The 16703-nt window shown below is 40.9% G+C and overlaps 1 protein-coding gene across 4 annotated transcripts in view; it reads right to left on the reverse strand.

Annotated features, from left to right (window-relative positions):
- Positions 1-16703, reverse strand: part of CUX2 (cut like homeobox 2) — a 2130834-nt gene that overhangs the window by 81757 nt on the left and 2032374 nt on the right. For all 4 annotated transcript variants that reach the window (XM_044068629.1, XM_044068630.1, XM_044068628.1 and 1 more), the window contains one exon: positions 13989-14148. In XM_044068629.1, the coding sequence (XP_043924564.1) occupies positions 13989-14148 (160 nt within the window). The remainder of the gene's footprint in view (positions 1-13988; positions 14149-16703) is intronic.

Consider the following 16703-nt stretch of genomic DNA (forward strand, 5'->3'; position numbering starts at 1 on the left):
ATATTTCCTTAATTTCTCTCTAGCAACCTGCAGTTACACCTCTTCTTGTTCTGAGATTCCCCTTATTCTGCAATACTTTAAACTTTGTCAGCCCCTCTGAAGAATTCCTATTACTTCTCAACCTATTTTTTTATTTCTACCCCATTTGTAAACTCCATTTACATTTTATCCCATTCACTAGAAGACATTTCTATTTTCCTAATAACTCTCAAATAATTCCACTACCCATTCTTTAAATTCCTTTCTTTTTAACAGGTAGGTGAGGATAAAACATTGCCTTATTTTTACTTCAATAGCCAGCATTTTTATCTTAGTTTTTATTGGTGCATGCTCTGAAATAGTTATTGGATGTGTGTCAAAGCTTTACATTAAATGCACATATTCCTGTGAAATATAATTTCTATTTAAGATCATGCTAAAATAATAACTAAAATAAAAATGCAGGGTAATGAAATAAAAATTAGGCACTGTTGCTTCATTACCAATCTGTTAAACAATGACAAATTTAAGGAATGGGTAGTGAAAATTATTCAGGAGTTATTAGAGAAGATATAATTTCTTCAGAAAATATAGCTAGGGAGTTGTGTAAACTGAAGGTGGAGTTTAAAAATAGGTAGAAATAAAAGAAAAAGAGATATGGTTAAGAAGTAACAATTACTTAGCATGACTGTCAAAGATTAAAGTACTGCAGAATAGGGGGAATCCCACAGAACAAGAAGAGGAACAACTGCAGAGTGCTAAAGAGAAAATAAGGAACTACCTGGATAATATGAATAAGTTTAGAAATACTGCTGTTAAATCAACTGTTTTCTGATAATACCTCCAGAGCACAGAGCTTTTAGTGCAATGGCTCAAGCAACAGAGAGTAGGAAAGGGTTGCTGCCAAGCTTAACAAGGAAAATAATCAGAGATCCTATAGAGGTATTAGGAATATATAGTAAGTTTTCTGAAAATCTGTATAAAGCAGAGAAATGTGTTTATCAAGAAAAAGTATAAATGGAAATGTTTACAGAATTAAATATGCCAAGGTTAGAGGAAGATGAGTCTCAATTACTATCAGGATAGGAGGAGATGAATTAAAAATGGTGATGTACAACCAATCTACAGGAACGTTTCCAGAACAGATTTTATTTCTGTGGAAATCTGGAAGCAGAATGTAAGAAAATACTACCGTTGTTGATGGGTATTGATGTACAGAAGGCATTCAACAGGGTAATCTGGGATTTTATGAGTAGGGCAATGAAAGCATTTGCATTCCCTGACACAATAATAAGGTTAATTAAGAGGATATATGGGACCTCGGCTGGGGTGCCTTCTGTGTGGAGTCTGCATGTCCTCCCTGTGGACACGTGGGTTTTCTCTGGGTGCTCTGGTTTCCTCCCACATCCCAAAGACATGCTGTAGGTGGATTGGACACACTAAATTGGCCCTAGGTGTGTATGCCTTCTGTGGAAGGTTGGGCACCGGGCTGGCAACTCGACACTGTAAAACTCCACTGCCAATCATGAGCGGACAGGTGATCCGCTGTGGCGACCCCTAACCGGGAAAAAAGCCGAAAGAAGAAGAAGGAGGATATATGGGAGATTGGAGGTAAAAATTAAAGTGGGGAGGGTCCTCTCTGACAAGTTCTGTTTGAACAGAAGAACCAGGTAAGGGTGTCCTCCTTCCCTTTTATTTGGTTATACAAAGGAAATAAGGGACTCGGAAATTTAAGGATATAATTGGTATGGTATTGCAGATGACATTATTTTGTATCTGATAAAACCAGCAAAGGATATTTCAGTGTTGTGGAACATTTTGACTCAGTTTCAGTTCTTTTCAAGATACAAAATTAATGAAGATAAAACACAGGTGAAGTGGTTCAGCAATAATCCATATTTATGGGGACATGACAAATGAAGTACTTAGGAGTACAGGTTAAAAGGGTTCTGTTCTGGCAGCTAAGGATATATGGGAACAATAAAAAAAAGATAATACAAAACTGAGAAACTGGAAGCTTTGTTTTATGGATATGGATCACAAGATACAACCAGTGAACATATTTTACTCACTTAAGTTTTATACACAGTTCAGGTATATTTTTATCAACTGGAAGAGAAGTTGTGGATAGCAATTACTAAAGAGATTAATTTTATCTGGGAGAGAAAGAGGGCAACAGTCAAGTGGGGTAAGTTGATCCTTCCAACAGAACCAGGTGATTTAGGATTACCTGACTTGAAGGGGTATTTCAGAGCTACACACTTAAGGGTCCTATACATAGCACAAACAGAAAGTTGTAATTCAAAGTGGAAAGGGATGACGATGAAATGGGAAGAAGGTCAAGAAGTAAGGAGATTGGGATTCTGGATGCAGATCCTTAAGGAGAATAATAATAACCATACAAAATATATTCATAAAGTAACAGAAAGTATTCTAAGAACTAAGCCAACACATGAATGGAGAAAGGAGAGTCTGCCGATAGGGATGAATCAGTTAGGGGTACAGAGAATAGGAAGAGGGGGCTGGCATTTACCAGTGAAAACTGGCAAAAGAACCAAGGTATTGGGAACAAATAATTAGAGATGGAAAGGTAACAGAATGGGAAGAGGCCAAGAATAGATTTGGACTGCAGGCTTGAGATTACCTTCCCTAAAAGGTCTGATATCAGAGTATAGGCAAAGAGAAAGGAATAGGGGGATCCTAAGTGAAAGACCAGCACTGGTAGAGGTTTGAGTAGAATATGGAAGAGAAGCTGCCGTTAAAAAAGGATAATTAGTAGGGCATATAAGATATTGCATGATAACTATAGGAATCAATCAGAGGAGGTTAGAAAGGATTGGGAAGAGAGACTAGATAAGCAATTCACAACGAAACAATGGGAGAATACATGTATGGCTCCCAAATATGCAAAAAGTCTAGAATGTTTGGGATGTTTACTTGGAAATGTTTGCATACATAATTTTATATCCCAGGCTGACTCCAAAGTACTTTTCCTCAGGTAGATTGCAAATGTTGGGATGTGATGAGGAAGAAAGGGGTACTTGGGAGTTGGCAGTCTTTAAAAATTCCCTGCAGATTACTCTGTCAGAAATACTGGGTGTGCAAATTGGTATAACTAAGGAAACAATTTTTTGAGCTGTGATGCAGAATCGAAATTACCTTGACAAAGTAAGGCCTTGCTGAGTTAAATTCTGGTGGCCGCCAAAACAGCAATTCCTAGAAAATGGAAATCAAAGTCTAAACCAGTGATATTTGAAGTATTGAAAGTTGTAACAGAGATAAAAGACCTGGAAGTGGGATCTTTAGAAAAGGGAAGGAACAAATTCCATAGAAGTAAATGGAAATTGTGGGAACAATACATGCAGAATAATGTTAAGGAGGAGGAGGACTGAGGTTTAAGGGACAGCAGGAATTCAGCAATTTATATAATGTTGGACTGATGAAGGTCATAAAAAAGAAAGTACAGTTTTGTACCTACCATAAATGTAGATGTTCGAGGATCCACATTGCTGCAGTCCTAACTATTGGGTAGTCCGCTGTCCAGTCGGCCCGAATACCAAAGTATATGGCTGACGTCGGTCAGGGCGCATTAGACTGACGTCAGTACGTCAGGGTACTAATGCGCATGACCGACGTCATATCCTCAGTCTTTTCTTGCCCCAGATGTCAGAAGACCCTGAAAAGATAAGGCTAAAACAAAAATTCCAAACATACCTGCACCAAAAATATGTACAATATATACAAAATTACCAGAATATAACCTCACCTACACAACCACCCCTAAACACAGAGGGGAAGGAGGGAGGGTAAATTGGACTGCAGCAATGTGGATCCTCGAACATCTACATTTATGGTAGGTACAAAACTGTACTATGTTCTTCATTCCACATTGCTGCAGTCCTAACTATTGGGTAGAATCCCAAAGCAGAGGTAAGGGAGGCTGGCAAATCATAAGGAAGCAGGAACTGACAACATGCCTTGCAAAATAGCTGTGGCAAAACCAGCCCTAGACTTAGAGTAGAGAGGAAGGTGATAATGCTTAGAGAAAGTATGCACTGAACTCCAAGTAGCTGCCTCCAAAATATCCTTAGTGGCCACCCCCCTTAGAAATGCTGTCAAAGTGGCAGTAGCCCTAGTGGAATGAGGCCTAATCCCAGCTGGAATGTCCTTGCCATGATGGGAATAACAAAATGCAATGCAAAACCCAATCCACCTAGAAATAGTTTGTTTTGACACAGGCTTGCCCTGCGAACCCAAAGCAAAAGAAACAAACAACTGCTGAGACTGCCTAAAATCCTTAGTCCTGCTCAAATAATAACGCAATTGCCTGTGTACATCTAAAGTGTGCAAAATCTTTTCCCCTTTATTTTGGGGATCTGCATAAAAAGTAGGCAAATGAATAGTTTGGTTTAAAGCCACACTAGAAACCACCTTAGGCATAAAGGAAGGATTAGTACGTAAAGATACCCTATCCTTATGAAAAATCAAAAAAGGCTCTACCGCCATAAGGGCCTGCAACTCAGAAACCCTTCTTGCAGAAGTAATGGCCAACAAAAAAGCAGTCTTCCATGACAAGTATTTCAATTCAGCAGTAGCCGCAGGCTCAAAAGGTTGTAGTGTAAGTTTCTCCAACACAAAATTGAGATCCCAAGCAGGAGTAGGAGCTCTACGTGGGGTCTTATATTCTTTGCCCCTCTAAGAAATTGCTTGAACAAAGGATGCGAAAACAATGGTGGGTCACAATCATAGTGAGCTGAAATTGCTGCAGCATGAATCTTAATGGAAGAGAAAGACAAACCTTTGTCCAATAACTCAGTAAGATATTGAAGAGCCACACTCAAATTAGGCTCAGAAATCTCCAAATTGTTTGCTGCACTCCAAAATAAAAATCTCTTCCATTTTTCTGCGTACACTTTCCTTGTACTAGGTCTTCTGGCTTCCATAATCACATTTAAAACTTGTTGAGGAAGTTGAGACCTGCTGTCTTTCAAAACAGAATATGCCAGGCTGTTAGATGAAGAGAGTGAAGCTTGACATTGAGCAGGTGACCGTCCCTCTGAGACAACAGGTGTGGAATCAAGGGTAAAGGCCATGGAGGCTTCCTTACCAGACTCCTCAGTAATGGGTACCAGTGCTGCCGAGGCCAATCTGGAGCTATTAAAATCATCCTTGGCTTGTCTTGTCTGACCTTTAGAAGCACCTTTGGGAGAAGAGGCAGAGGAGGAAAAGCATACACATGAAGATTTTTCCAACTGAAAGAAAGAGCATCCACTTTCCAAGCTGTGTGATGAAACCTCTTTGTGCAAAACTTTGGCAGCTGGTGGTTTTGTGGAGAAGCGAACAGATCTATGTCTGGAGTTCCCCATGACACTGTCAATTTTTGAAATACATGAAGATCCAGTTTCCACTCGTGGGGATCCATGATTTGTCTGCTTAACACATCTGCTAAGGAGTTCTGTGCTCGGCAGAAACCTTGCCTGAAGAGTTAGTTGCAAGCTGAGCGCAGTCTCCCATAAAATCATTGCTTGCCTGCACAATGGGTAAGAATGTGTTCCCCCTTGTTTGTTGATGTACCACATGACAGTTGTGTTGTCTGTTAGAATCAACACCTGCCCTGGAAGAAGTAACTCCTTGAAAGCCATTAATGCAAACTGGACTGCTAACATCTCTTTCATGTTGATATGTAGATGCTGTAGTCTGGCAGGCCACTTGTCTTGTATCCACTTTCCATTTAGATGAGCTCCCCAAGCAATGTCTGAGGCATCTGTCGTTAGAATCTGACTCGCCTCTGGCCGGGTCACAGAGAGTCCCTTGTTTAGGTGACATTCCAGAGCCCACCACAAAAATTCCTTTTGAATGCAAGGTATTATTTGAATGACAGTGTCCAAATCCTGGCAGTGCTGTGTCCATACATTTTTGAGATACCATTGCAGCTTCCTCATATGCAGTTTGGCATTGGGAAGCACCAGAATACAAGATGCCATGAACCCTAAGGCTTGAAGGACTGTCCTTGCAGTCAGCCCGGACTGAAGAGATAGTTGATGGAAGTAACTGGAAAGATTCTTTTGTTTGTCCGGGGTTAAAAAGGCCATCTGGGCTGCTGTATTCAGTCTCACACCCAGAAAGCACATGTCTTGAGAGGGTACTAGACTGGACTTTATTTCGTTCACAGAATACCCTAGGCATCTTAGCACTGCTATGACATAATCCAAATGCTGAAGAAGGTCTTCCTTTTCTTGAGCTAGAATCAGGCAGTCGTCCAAGTAAGGATAGATTTGAATTCCTTTTAGCCTGAAGTAAGCTATCACTGGAGCCAGAACCTTTGTGAATACTCTGGGCGCAGTGGATAAGCCAAAGGGCAATGCAGAGAACTGATAGTGAGAATTTCCAGCTCGAAAACGCAGATACTTCCTGCAACTTAGTCTTATAGGCACATGAAGGTAAGCTTCCTTGAGATCTAAAGTTACCATCCAGTGACCTTTGCCCAGCAGAGGTAAAAGCTGTTGTAACGTCAACATTTTGAACTTGGGAATGTCCAGATAAGTGTTGAGGATAGATAAATACAAAATTGGCCTCCACGTGTTCCCCTTCTTCGGTACTAGGAACAGGCGAGAATAAAATCCTAGGCCCCTTTCTGGCACAGGAACTGGCTGAATGGCCCCTATTTGGAGCAACAGATAAATTTGCTTGTGAGCCTCTTGTCTTTGTAGAGGAGGAATGTCTGGCATGCCTTTGAAAGGAGGCAAGGTATGGAAATAAAACCTGTAACCGTGGTGAATGATATCCAGAACCCATCTGTCTTGGGTAATTAAATCCCAATTTTCTTTGAAAAGAGACAGCCTTCCTCCCAAAGGTGCTGCCAGGCGAGAATGTACTGGCAGCTGAAAAGGCAGGTCATTGGGTCTGCTTACGAAAGGACTGACCCCTGCCCTCACCAGAAGTCTGAGTAGGGGAACTCCCTGTCCTAGGCCTAAAAGAACCTTGAGCTCTGCCCCTACCACGTCTAGACCTACCCCTAGACTGGGAATCATAAGCAGGATAAGTCCATCCCTTAGTAGGCCAATTTCTACTAAACTTCGGAGGCTGCACCTGCAAAAAATCCTTAACAGTTTGCATAGACTTAGCCTTGTCCTCCATTTTCTTTAAGACTGCTTCCACAGGCGAACCAAACAACACATCAGACTGCAAAAGAGCATCCAAACTCCTTGTTTTAACATGCTCAGCTAAATTCTGATCTCTCAACCAGGCATGCCTACGAAGAACAGAACCAGTGGCAGCCACCCTCGAGGAGGCCTGCACAGCATCAAAACCACATTGCAAAGAATGTTTACCCACCTGTTCAGACACATGAACTAAATCCTGCATCTCTTTACACTCAATACCCTCTGCCAGAGCATCCACCTTAGATTTCAATTGTGAAAGGAGATAATTCTGATATTTTAACATGTGAAACTGACAATTCAACGCCCTCATGGCTAAAGTGGAAGAAGTATACACTTTCTTTCCCCATCTATCCAAAGCCCTTGCCTCTTTATCAGGAGGAACAGGATTTTTAACAACAGAGGCCTTCACACCTTTAGGCCCCTGAGAGACAGTTTCCGGGTCTGCCCTAGGACTCTTAAAAAGATACTTATGAGCTTCAGGCACCCTATAGTACCTATCCGGTTTAACTGAGGCAGGAGGCAAAGAATCAGGATTCAGGGAAGCCTCTGCAAAAACATCTTCCACCACATTCAGAACAGGAGGTACAGCTAAAGGCCTATGCTGGGGTAAAAACAAGAATTCCCTAAGCCTCTTCCTGGAATCAGAGAAATCTTGACCTTCCCATTTAAAATGCTCCCTCATGGAATGCAGAGTCTCTGAAAATGAAAAATCCTCAGGAGGAGAAGCAGAAGGAGTAGAATCATCCACATCAGATTCAGAATAAGGAGGATACTCCTGCAAGTCTTCAGCCGAAGACTCAGAAGCCTCCGAACATTGCTCAAAACTCTCAAACTCAGGTTCCACCCTAGGCCTCTTATCAGGAGGGGGCATAGAACCTCTAATCATAGTAATCAAATCCTCTGCCATTTTAAGCATATGTTTCTTAGGCAAAGACCCAGAAGCACTAGGAGAAACCCCCACTGAAGCTGAACTTGGCCTGCCTCTCAAAGAAGCCTTGGAAACAGAAGGGGAGGCCCTAACCACCTTAGGAAGAGAGGGAAGAACAGCCACCTGAGAAGCCCCCTCAGCCTGGCCTACTTCCTGTGAGGATACATCCTGTAACAGTAAAGTCTCTCCCTGAGACTCCAAAGAAACACCTGGCAAAACCTCCGGCTCCACTGAGCCTTCTAAAGATCCGACGTCTGGGACTGTCGGTTCTTCCACTCTAGGCTTTGCTGCTTTGTCCTTGCGCTTTTTGGCGAAGCGTCGGAGCATCCGGCGGCATTTTATAATTACAACGCTTCCCAAAACTAACCTGGCACAGTCTAACCTTCTCTTAATAGTGCGTTTGTTAAATCTAGCACAAGAGCGGCATCCAACAACGTCGTGCTCAGGCCCTAAACAAGGTATACACAAAGTATGGTAATCCCTATGAGGTATCTGTTTCCCACAAGAAATACAGTTATTCACTTTTTCTGACATCCGGTTAAATACTGAGGCAAGAAAAAAACAAAATATTCCCCAACGGGGTACTTAGCCAACTTTGATTCGGTCTGAAACTCTGACTTCAGAAACTTCCAGAACGCCAACCTGCACTCGCAAAATTGCTTCTGCATCGGACCATGCGGCAAAAAAGACTGAGGATATGACGTCGGTCATGCGCATTAGTACCCTGACGTACTGACGTCAGTCTAATGCGCCCTGACCGACGTCAGCCATATACTTTGGTATTCGGGCCGACTGGACAGCGGACTACCCAATAGTTAGGACTGCAGCAATGTGGAATGAAGAACATCATATGTGATGTATAACATACAGTATGTAACTGGAAACCTTTTAATATGGTTTGTTTTCTTTTACTTATGTTTGGCTAGGTCTTAAGTGATAATAAAGGTGTTAAACGAAGAAGAAGTGGAACAGTCCACCATGTGAGTAACATGCAGCCTATGTTCCCTGACGTTCTGGTGGATGGGAGGAATGAAAATTCCAGGATATGTAACAATGTCAGCATTCCAGGAATTCACAAATGGTATAGGCATAGGTGAGCTCTAAAATTCTTTAGAAGTTTGCCCCCATTGCTGTTGATCTCACAGCTTAACTTAGCTTCCTGCTACAACCTGCAATGCCATAAACACTTTGTCAGCTTGTGAGCTTAATTGTGTTGTTTATCTGTTAGGCCATGTTTAATATTGTTTGTTGTTTTAAACAAACAAATACAGTAACTGTAATGATTCTGGCAATATCCTTAGCAGTATTTGATTGCTGGTAGTTAAGAGCTACCTTTTTAAGTACTAAAATGAAATGGAGTTGAACACACACACTGTCCTGACACGTCAACAATTAACCCTTAATGATTCACACATAATTAAGGAATCATATAGCGGCCCTGGAGTCCTTGCAAGCCTAGCCATGTTAATCCCGAGTTGCCTCAATTGTCTTTGGTTAGATGGAGTACTTTGCAGAGTGCATCTATGATAAACGCTGAGTACCCCTGTCCATGAGGGACATGGGTGCCACCCCAGGGTGAATTTGTTCTCTTCCATCCATTTGTCCAGGTTGCACTTGAATAGGGTCAGTGAGAAGCTTTGCTTCACATGAACTGGAAGTTTATTCCACAGTAATGTAAATCTCTGGGAGACATATGTTTCTCCAGCATGTTCTGTTAATGTCATAGGCTAGGTTAAGATCCCTAGCGTGAGTGACTCTTGTGTCACTTGACTTGTGGATGTACAGCATATCCATCAGGGCAGGGTCACAGACTGCTCTATAGGCCAGGCACAAGTCACGTCTCAACAGCCTATATGATACAAAGTACAGTGACATGGCTTTCAGTCTATCTGCATAAGTCACGGTTTGGAGGCCCTGTATTTTCTTGGTGAGACATCTCTGTGGTCTCTCCAGTTGCTGCAGGTGTCTAGTAAGGCACATGCAGAAGGGAGCATTGTACTCTATTAATGGTCTCATGAGGGTCGAGTACGGTGGAGTTATGACAGCCATAGACCTGGATGCGATGACCTTACTTATGAGATGTGCAATGTAGAAGGCTTTCCTTACCATGTGGAAGCTTGGTGGTCAAAGTTCAGATTGCCATCTACCTGTGTTCCCCAGATCTCACACCACTGGGTCTGAACTTAGGGGGGGGGGGTGCTGTCAATATTTAATTAGCAGGGAATTACACTTTTCCAAAGGGGAAAATAATGCATTTTTTTTGCATTTAGTTTTAGACCATGGTTTTGGCACCAGTTATTTGTTTGTTAGCCTCTCCTGTAATATGTTAACATCATTGGAGGACTCAGTGACTGCACTCAATTTGCAGTTGTCAGCGAACTTGGTAAGCTAAAGGGCATCAATGTGAGCCTGGACTTCTGAGAAACAGATTCCAAACAGTAAAGGGCCCAGCACATATCCTTGTGGTATGCCACTGGTGACTGGTCTACTGGTAGAGATGGAGTCACCAACTTTGACTGTATGTGGTCTGTCAGTGAGCCAATTAGCTACCCATCTAGTGACATAAGGGTTCATCCCCACTTTTTAATTTCTCCAAGTCTTTTGGGTTTCTAACACCATGACGGGAATGGACCCCATTCCTAAGTCAAAGTACAATTAAAGTTCATGAAATTAGTATTGCTTCAGTCTTTGATGTCAGCCAGAAGTGCTCTTCACAGCACCTGCAATGTGCCCGGTAATGACGCCTTCTGCAAATAGTATGGGGTTACATATATTGGTAACATATCTTAACATGATTGTAGATTCCTTTTTTTATAAGGCACATTGCTCCTACTACTATTGGAACTGTCTGGGTATCTTTCTTCCACATTGCTCTCATTTCTGCCTGCATCTCCTGATATTTTATGAGTTTGTGTCTCTCTGTACATAACACACTGTAGTCAATGGGTGTGGTGATTTGAGTGATGAATGCTACTTTTGTCTTCTTTTCATGGACCACTACATCCAGTTTTCTAGCATCTATCTTTTGAACTGTTGGTAATGTGTGATCCCATGTAATGTAGACTTCATCACTTTCTGTGATGCTTTGTGGTTCATGCTTCCAGTGTTTTTCAGCCACTTCACTACCATAATGTTTGCATAATCCCCAGTGCAGCAGTCTTGCCACATTATTATGCCTTTCAGTATACAGTCCTTCTGCCATTAGAATGTCTCAACCAGCAACAAGGTGTGCAACTATTTTTAATTCTGTTTTACAAAACCTACAATTGTCTGTTTCTCCCACATATTCAATGGACTTTGTAAACCAATGTGTACGTAGTCCACTGTCTTGGGCCGCCAGTATTAACCTTTCATCTCTTGGTTTGAATTTGCCTCTCCTTAACCATTCCTGCATTCAGTCCTGATCAACATGAGGTTCTTCCAAAAATTTTCTATACTTGCAACTATATTTATGCATTTTCCACATTTCTTGCCTTCTCATCTGGTCCTTCACCTTATATTCTTTCTTTTGTTTTTTGGTACATTCAGTTGCTGCCTGATTTTATCTGCTTCTGGTTTGATTTCCATTCCTGCATGACGCCGATATGCTTCTGCTAAACTAAGCAGAGAAGTCAACTTAGACTTATTGTCTCATATTTCAAAACTTTCACTATGTTTGGGTCTTGTGAGGCCAGCAGATATGTGTGCAGTCCCACGACTGCAGATCTATACATATAATCAATTTCAAGGAGGCCCATCCCGCTATGTAGCCAACATGTTTTGGGGCCAGTCAATCACTTCAAAACTATAAGTTAGGACAGGAAGAGCAAATTGGTTTATAGCTTGAATTTTGTTCCTAGATGTCAGCGCTGTTTTCACGATTAATTTGTCTTCTAAACAATTCCTTACTAAGTGTTATTCACATTTGTCCATGTTTTACTGTTGATCCTTCATCAATTGCCAAATATTTATACAATCCCTCTTGCTCAAGTTCTTTTATATCACATTCTTGTCCCAAACTAATGTTTTCTTGGTGCTGCAGTTTTCCTGCTTTAAAGGTTGCTTTTTGCACACTTATCAAGACCAAATGACATTCTTATATCATCTGAAAAAGATTTGACAACTTGCAATTGTACTTTCAGTTCCTCATCTGATGAGCTATACAGTTTTAAATCACTGACAAAGAGAAGATGAGAAGTCTTTATACTTTGTTGTTTTCTAGGATCCAAATTATAGCCATGGCCTAAGCTGTTAAGTAGACAGCTTAATGGGTTATGGGCAAGACAGAACAGCAGCAGTGACAGAGTCACCCTGGAATATCCCTCTTTGAATTTTTTATGCCTGGGATAATAATTTGTCCTTTGTCATGGCTTAATTACAAAGTGGTCTGCCACTGTTTCATGGTCACTGTAATGTAGTCGATCAGTGTAGGGGGTGTATCTTACACATTTTTAAGCACTCTTTTATCCAGAAATGTGGGATATTATTGAATGTTTTTTTTTATAGTCAATCCATGCCATACTTAGGTTCTTCCCCTTTTTACAGTTCTCCATTATGACGTTATTTAACAACAAATGATCCTTTGTTCCATATCACTTTCTTTTACTGCCCTTTTGTTCTATTGCCATAATTGAATTTTCTCCTAAATGACTATAAACTCTGTTGGCATCAGTTCCAGTGTATAGTTTATAAGTTGTTGGAAGGCAAATTATTGGTCTATAGTTTTTAGGGTAGCTTGTGGAGCATTGTTTTTTCTGTTGTTAGCCAGGTTGGTGTCTGTTTGGGGTGTGCATATAAATAGTTCTTACTCATGGCTAAATCTTCATGCAAAGATGTTAATATTTTTAACCAGAAGTTAGGTACTGCATCTAGGCCTGGGGTTTTCCCCAGCTGGGAGAGTTTCCCTATGATACCCGAGTGGCGGATTGTGTTAAAAGCCTTGGCTAGGTCAAGATAGGCAATATGCACTGTCTTACCTTCACCCAGGGCTTTGGTGACTTTCTCGAAGAAGTCTACTAGTTTTAATAAGCATGATCTGCCCTTATCAAAGCCAAACTGGGTTGGGTCTAGAGTCTGTAGGTCACCTATGTCCTTCTTGGTAAGGTCCATGATGATTCTTTTCATGGCCTTGCAGATGAGGCTGATTATATGTATGGGTTTGTAGTACCAGAGTCGGTTGATACCCCCCCCCCCTTTGTGCACCGGGATTACTGTTGCTATTGTCCACTTTGCTGGGACACAGCCAGTTCTCAGGCTATGGTTAAAGAGAGTGGTAAGTGGGTTCTGTAGGTCCTGTTTTAGATTGCTTAATAAGCAACATTAGATGTTATCTGGTCCCATTAAGGCCATGTGTTTGTCCTTGAAGAGCGCAGATATGACCTGATCTTTTAGAGATACTAGGCAGAGGACTGGTGTCAGGTATGCTTTGAGGTATGACTGTTGGGGACGGGGTGGTAAAATCTGTGCCAAATCTGCCAGCTAGCAGGTTGCCAGTTTCCTCTGGTATAGTATGAATGGCACCATCTCCTACCAGTTCGACACATAAATGGGGATTTCATTTTTGATTTTGGACGTAGTTAAAGAATGCCTTATAATTATCCTTAGTTAGGGATGCTATTTTACCCTCGTAATCAGCTTTAGAGGACTTTACAATATTTCTGATTGCTTGTTCAGTTCCCTCTTGTTCTTAGACATCAGTTTCTTCCTTTTATTATATATACTTGAGGTTCACCAGGGTGGCTTGTTTTTTTGGGAGGACCTGGACCTTCAGAAATCACAGTCATAAGCTTTGAAAATGTCTTCTGGTTTCCTGCACTCTTGAATTATTGTTCTATTGTTCCACTGTGTGAACAGATCTGTATTAAGTACTATTTACACAGCTCTTAACTTCTACAGATAAACTCCCTTTAGTAAGTCATTTTCCTTGGTACCCAGCTTACTTTGTGGCAGATTCGTCTGCTGGCTGAGCCCTTGTCCCAGCTGATCGGTCAACCACAACTGCATTCGGATGAATGGTTCACGGCCTTTCTGGGTCAGCTTACTCCATGGTTTTGGCCTGGACAACATGTCACTGACACTTCCTTGAGATAATCCTAGCACCTGCAACAGACATAAAGAGGTATGTTAAAACATATTCCTAATACAGCATTCCTCCTCTTTAGGGAAGAATATATGTACTAGTACTAATACAGACTGATGTAATGTAAAACACCATATTTTAATCTGCACAAACAGGAAGACTGGGCTGCATGTTGTGTACAAGGTAGCAAACCAAAGCACAATATATGGAGGTATGAACAGCACCTTCTCACCATCACCACCACACCATCCCGACCCCTTCAGAAGACATTCAGACAGACCTAGACCATCAAAGATGCATTTTTTCAGATACCATCTATGATTATACTCTTTTTCCCAGTTGCTTGTATGACTGCATCAAAACTTGATGGTTTTTAGTGCACTTTTACATCTGGTGTTTCTACCCTTCTCAATGTGATGTTGAACCGTCCACTAGACTTTCACAGTCGATGGTTATATCACTATTCCCACCAACTTTTATAAATATTTTACAATACCTTCTGAATTTTGATTGCACTCCACAATTATTCATATTTTAATCTTTCCCTTTCATCTGTACTCTGGAGAGCATAACGTTTACATGGTTACAAGGATTTGGAAACATCTCCAACTGCTTTGCTAGCTTGACTACCCTCTAAAAAATGGGTCCACACTTCGTGGATTTAGAAATACTGTAATTGCACTCGTGTATAGCTGTTGCTATTCAGAATGATATAAATGTAAGTGTGCTTATGTTACAGGTGATAATTCAATAAAGGTGTTAAAAAAAAAAGTAGAAACAGATACAACTTTGTGCTGTACAGGGATGAAGCCCTGGGCTACATCTCAGACAACAAGGAATAATTTAGTGATGCCAGAAAGGGAAGTTAACAGTGAAGAACTGACATAATCTCATCCATCATTAGGGAGGAATTCAGCAAGGTCTGCTGTTATACTGACAGACAGTGAAGTCTGGGTATAACTGTAGGGGTGCATGGATCACCAGGGTCATCCAGACCATAAGCTTACCAGACAGAATATGCTGTACGCATATGCAGTAACACACGTGTGGAGGCTGTCATCACAGGTGCATCTGCCTGTTATCAACCACCAAAGGGATGTAGGACATGGTACTAGGATAAAAAAATAGAAATGTTGCCTGGAAATATACTCAGCAGGAATGAATGTATGGGTGAAAACAATCTTGCCTCTACAGAAAAAAATAGCTAGAAGTGGAAAAGGAATGATGGCCAGCATGCCTGCTAAAAAATAAATCATAATATTTAAAAAAAAAAAAACTGCCAGAGGTAATATGTACTTCACACTGGGTGAAAATGATAATGATATACCACTTCGCATTTTAAATAGAATTTCTTACAATCTATTTCTATCAGTCATTGTAAATACAATTTCCACCCCTTATGAAAACATACCATTGCTTATATTTGTCGTGCATCTTACTAAGGCATACAAACTGCTGCAGTTCTTGAGTCGCATGTACGCTACGTTAAATACCTCATACTAATGTTTTGCATGCAATGCATAAATGTTTATCAATATACTATCAATTTTCTTTACTTTCGTACACTACACTCATTTACCTGGTTATAAAACTGTAAAATAAAAATAAGTATGCAACATGCATAGATCTGCAAGCAAGTACATAAACAATGATCTAAATGAACAGGTTCACTTCAGAATCTCAAAATTCCGAAACATCAAATTTCATATGACTGAGACCATATGATCGATGTTTCGGAATATCGAAATTCCAAAACAAATCCAAAAAAAAAAAAAAAAAACAATTTAAATGTTTCTGCAGGGGGGCAAGCCCCCCTGCACCCCCTACACTCATGCTACTTAAATATTCCAACTCCAAGATCTCACTACAGCGAGAAAAAGGGAAATCTCCCATTCTGTGCTGTATGCAGATCTCTGTTCACAATGTCGGGATTTTGAAAGTTTGATCATATGGTCTCAGCCATATAAAATTCGATCTTTCAGGATTTCGGCATTGTGAAGTGTTCCCAAATGAACATATTCAATGCATTACTCAGGGGAATTTAAATAATGGTAGAACTCAGTGTATTAATTGGAGGGTAAATTAAGCAATGTCATATCTCAGCATACTAGTTAGGGTCTAAGTAAAAATAGTACAACACAGTACATTAATCTGGGAAACATAAGCAGAGATATTCATCATTCCCACTGCCTCAGAGGCATTTTGGGTTATGTGCCAAGGTAACTCAGGACTGGCCAGCTTTCAAAAGCTCAGACTCCCCTCTCTTCCTGTGACAGTTGATTGGTTGAGAATATTTTTTAGTTGTCACAGGAAATGAATGTTCAAGTTTATTTGCTTCCACAAAAGAGAGTAAAGTGCCTGAAGCCAGAATCATCTAGCAAGAGTAAATTTGCAGCCAATCACAATACCATGTAAAAGCCAAATCCAACAGCAACGTTAAGCCCAACTCAACTATGCACAGTATAGGGGATACTGGGTGGGTGCTGCCACTTAGGCAGTGAGAAATTTGAACATCTACTGTTGCAGGTAAGTAGGACTTAGATCTACTATGTTCGGCATTTCTACTGCTTCATAT

This window comes from Protopterus annectens, chromosome 4.part0, assembly GCF_019279795.1.
Source record: "Protopterus annectens isolate FY-2018-M chromosome 4.part0, PAN1.0, whole genome shotgun sequence".
Taxonomy (NCBI): Eukaryota; Metazoa; Chordata; order Ceratodontiformes; family Protopteridae; genus Protopterus; species Protopterus annectens.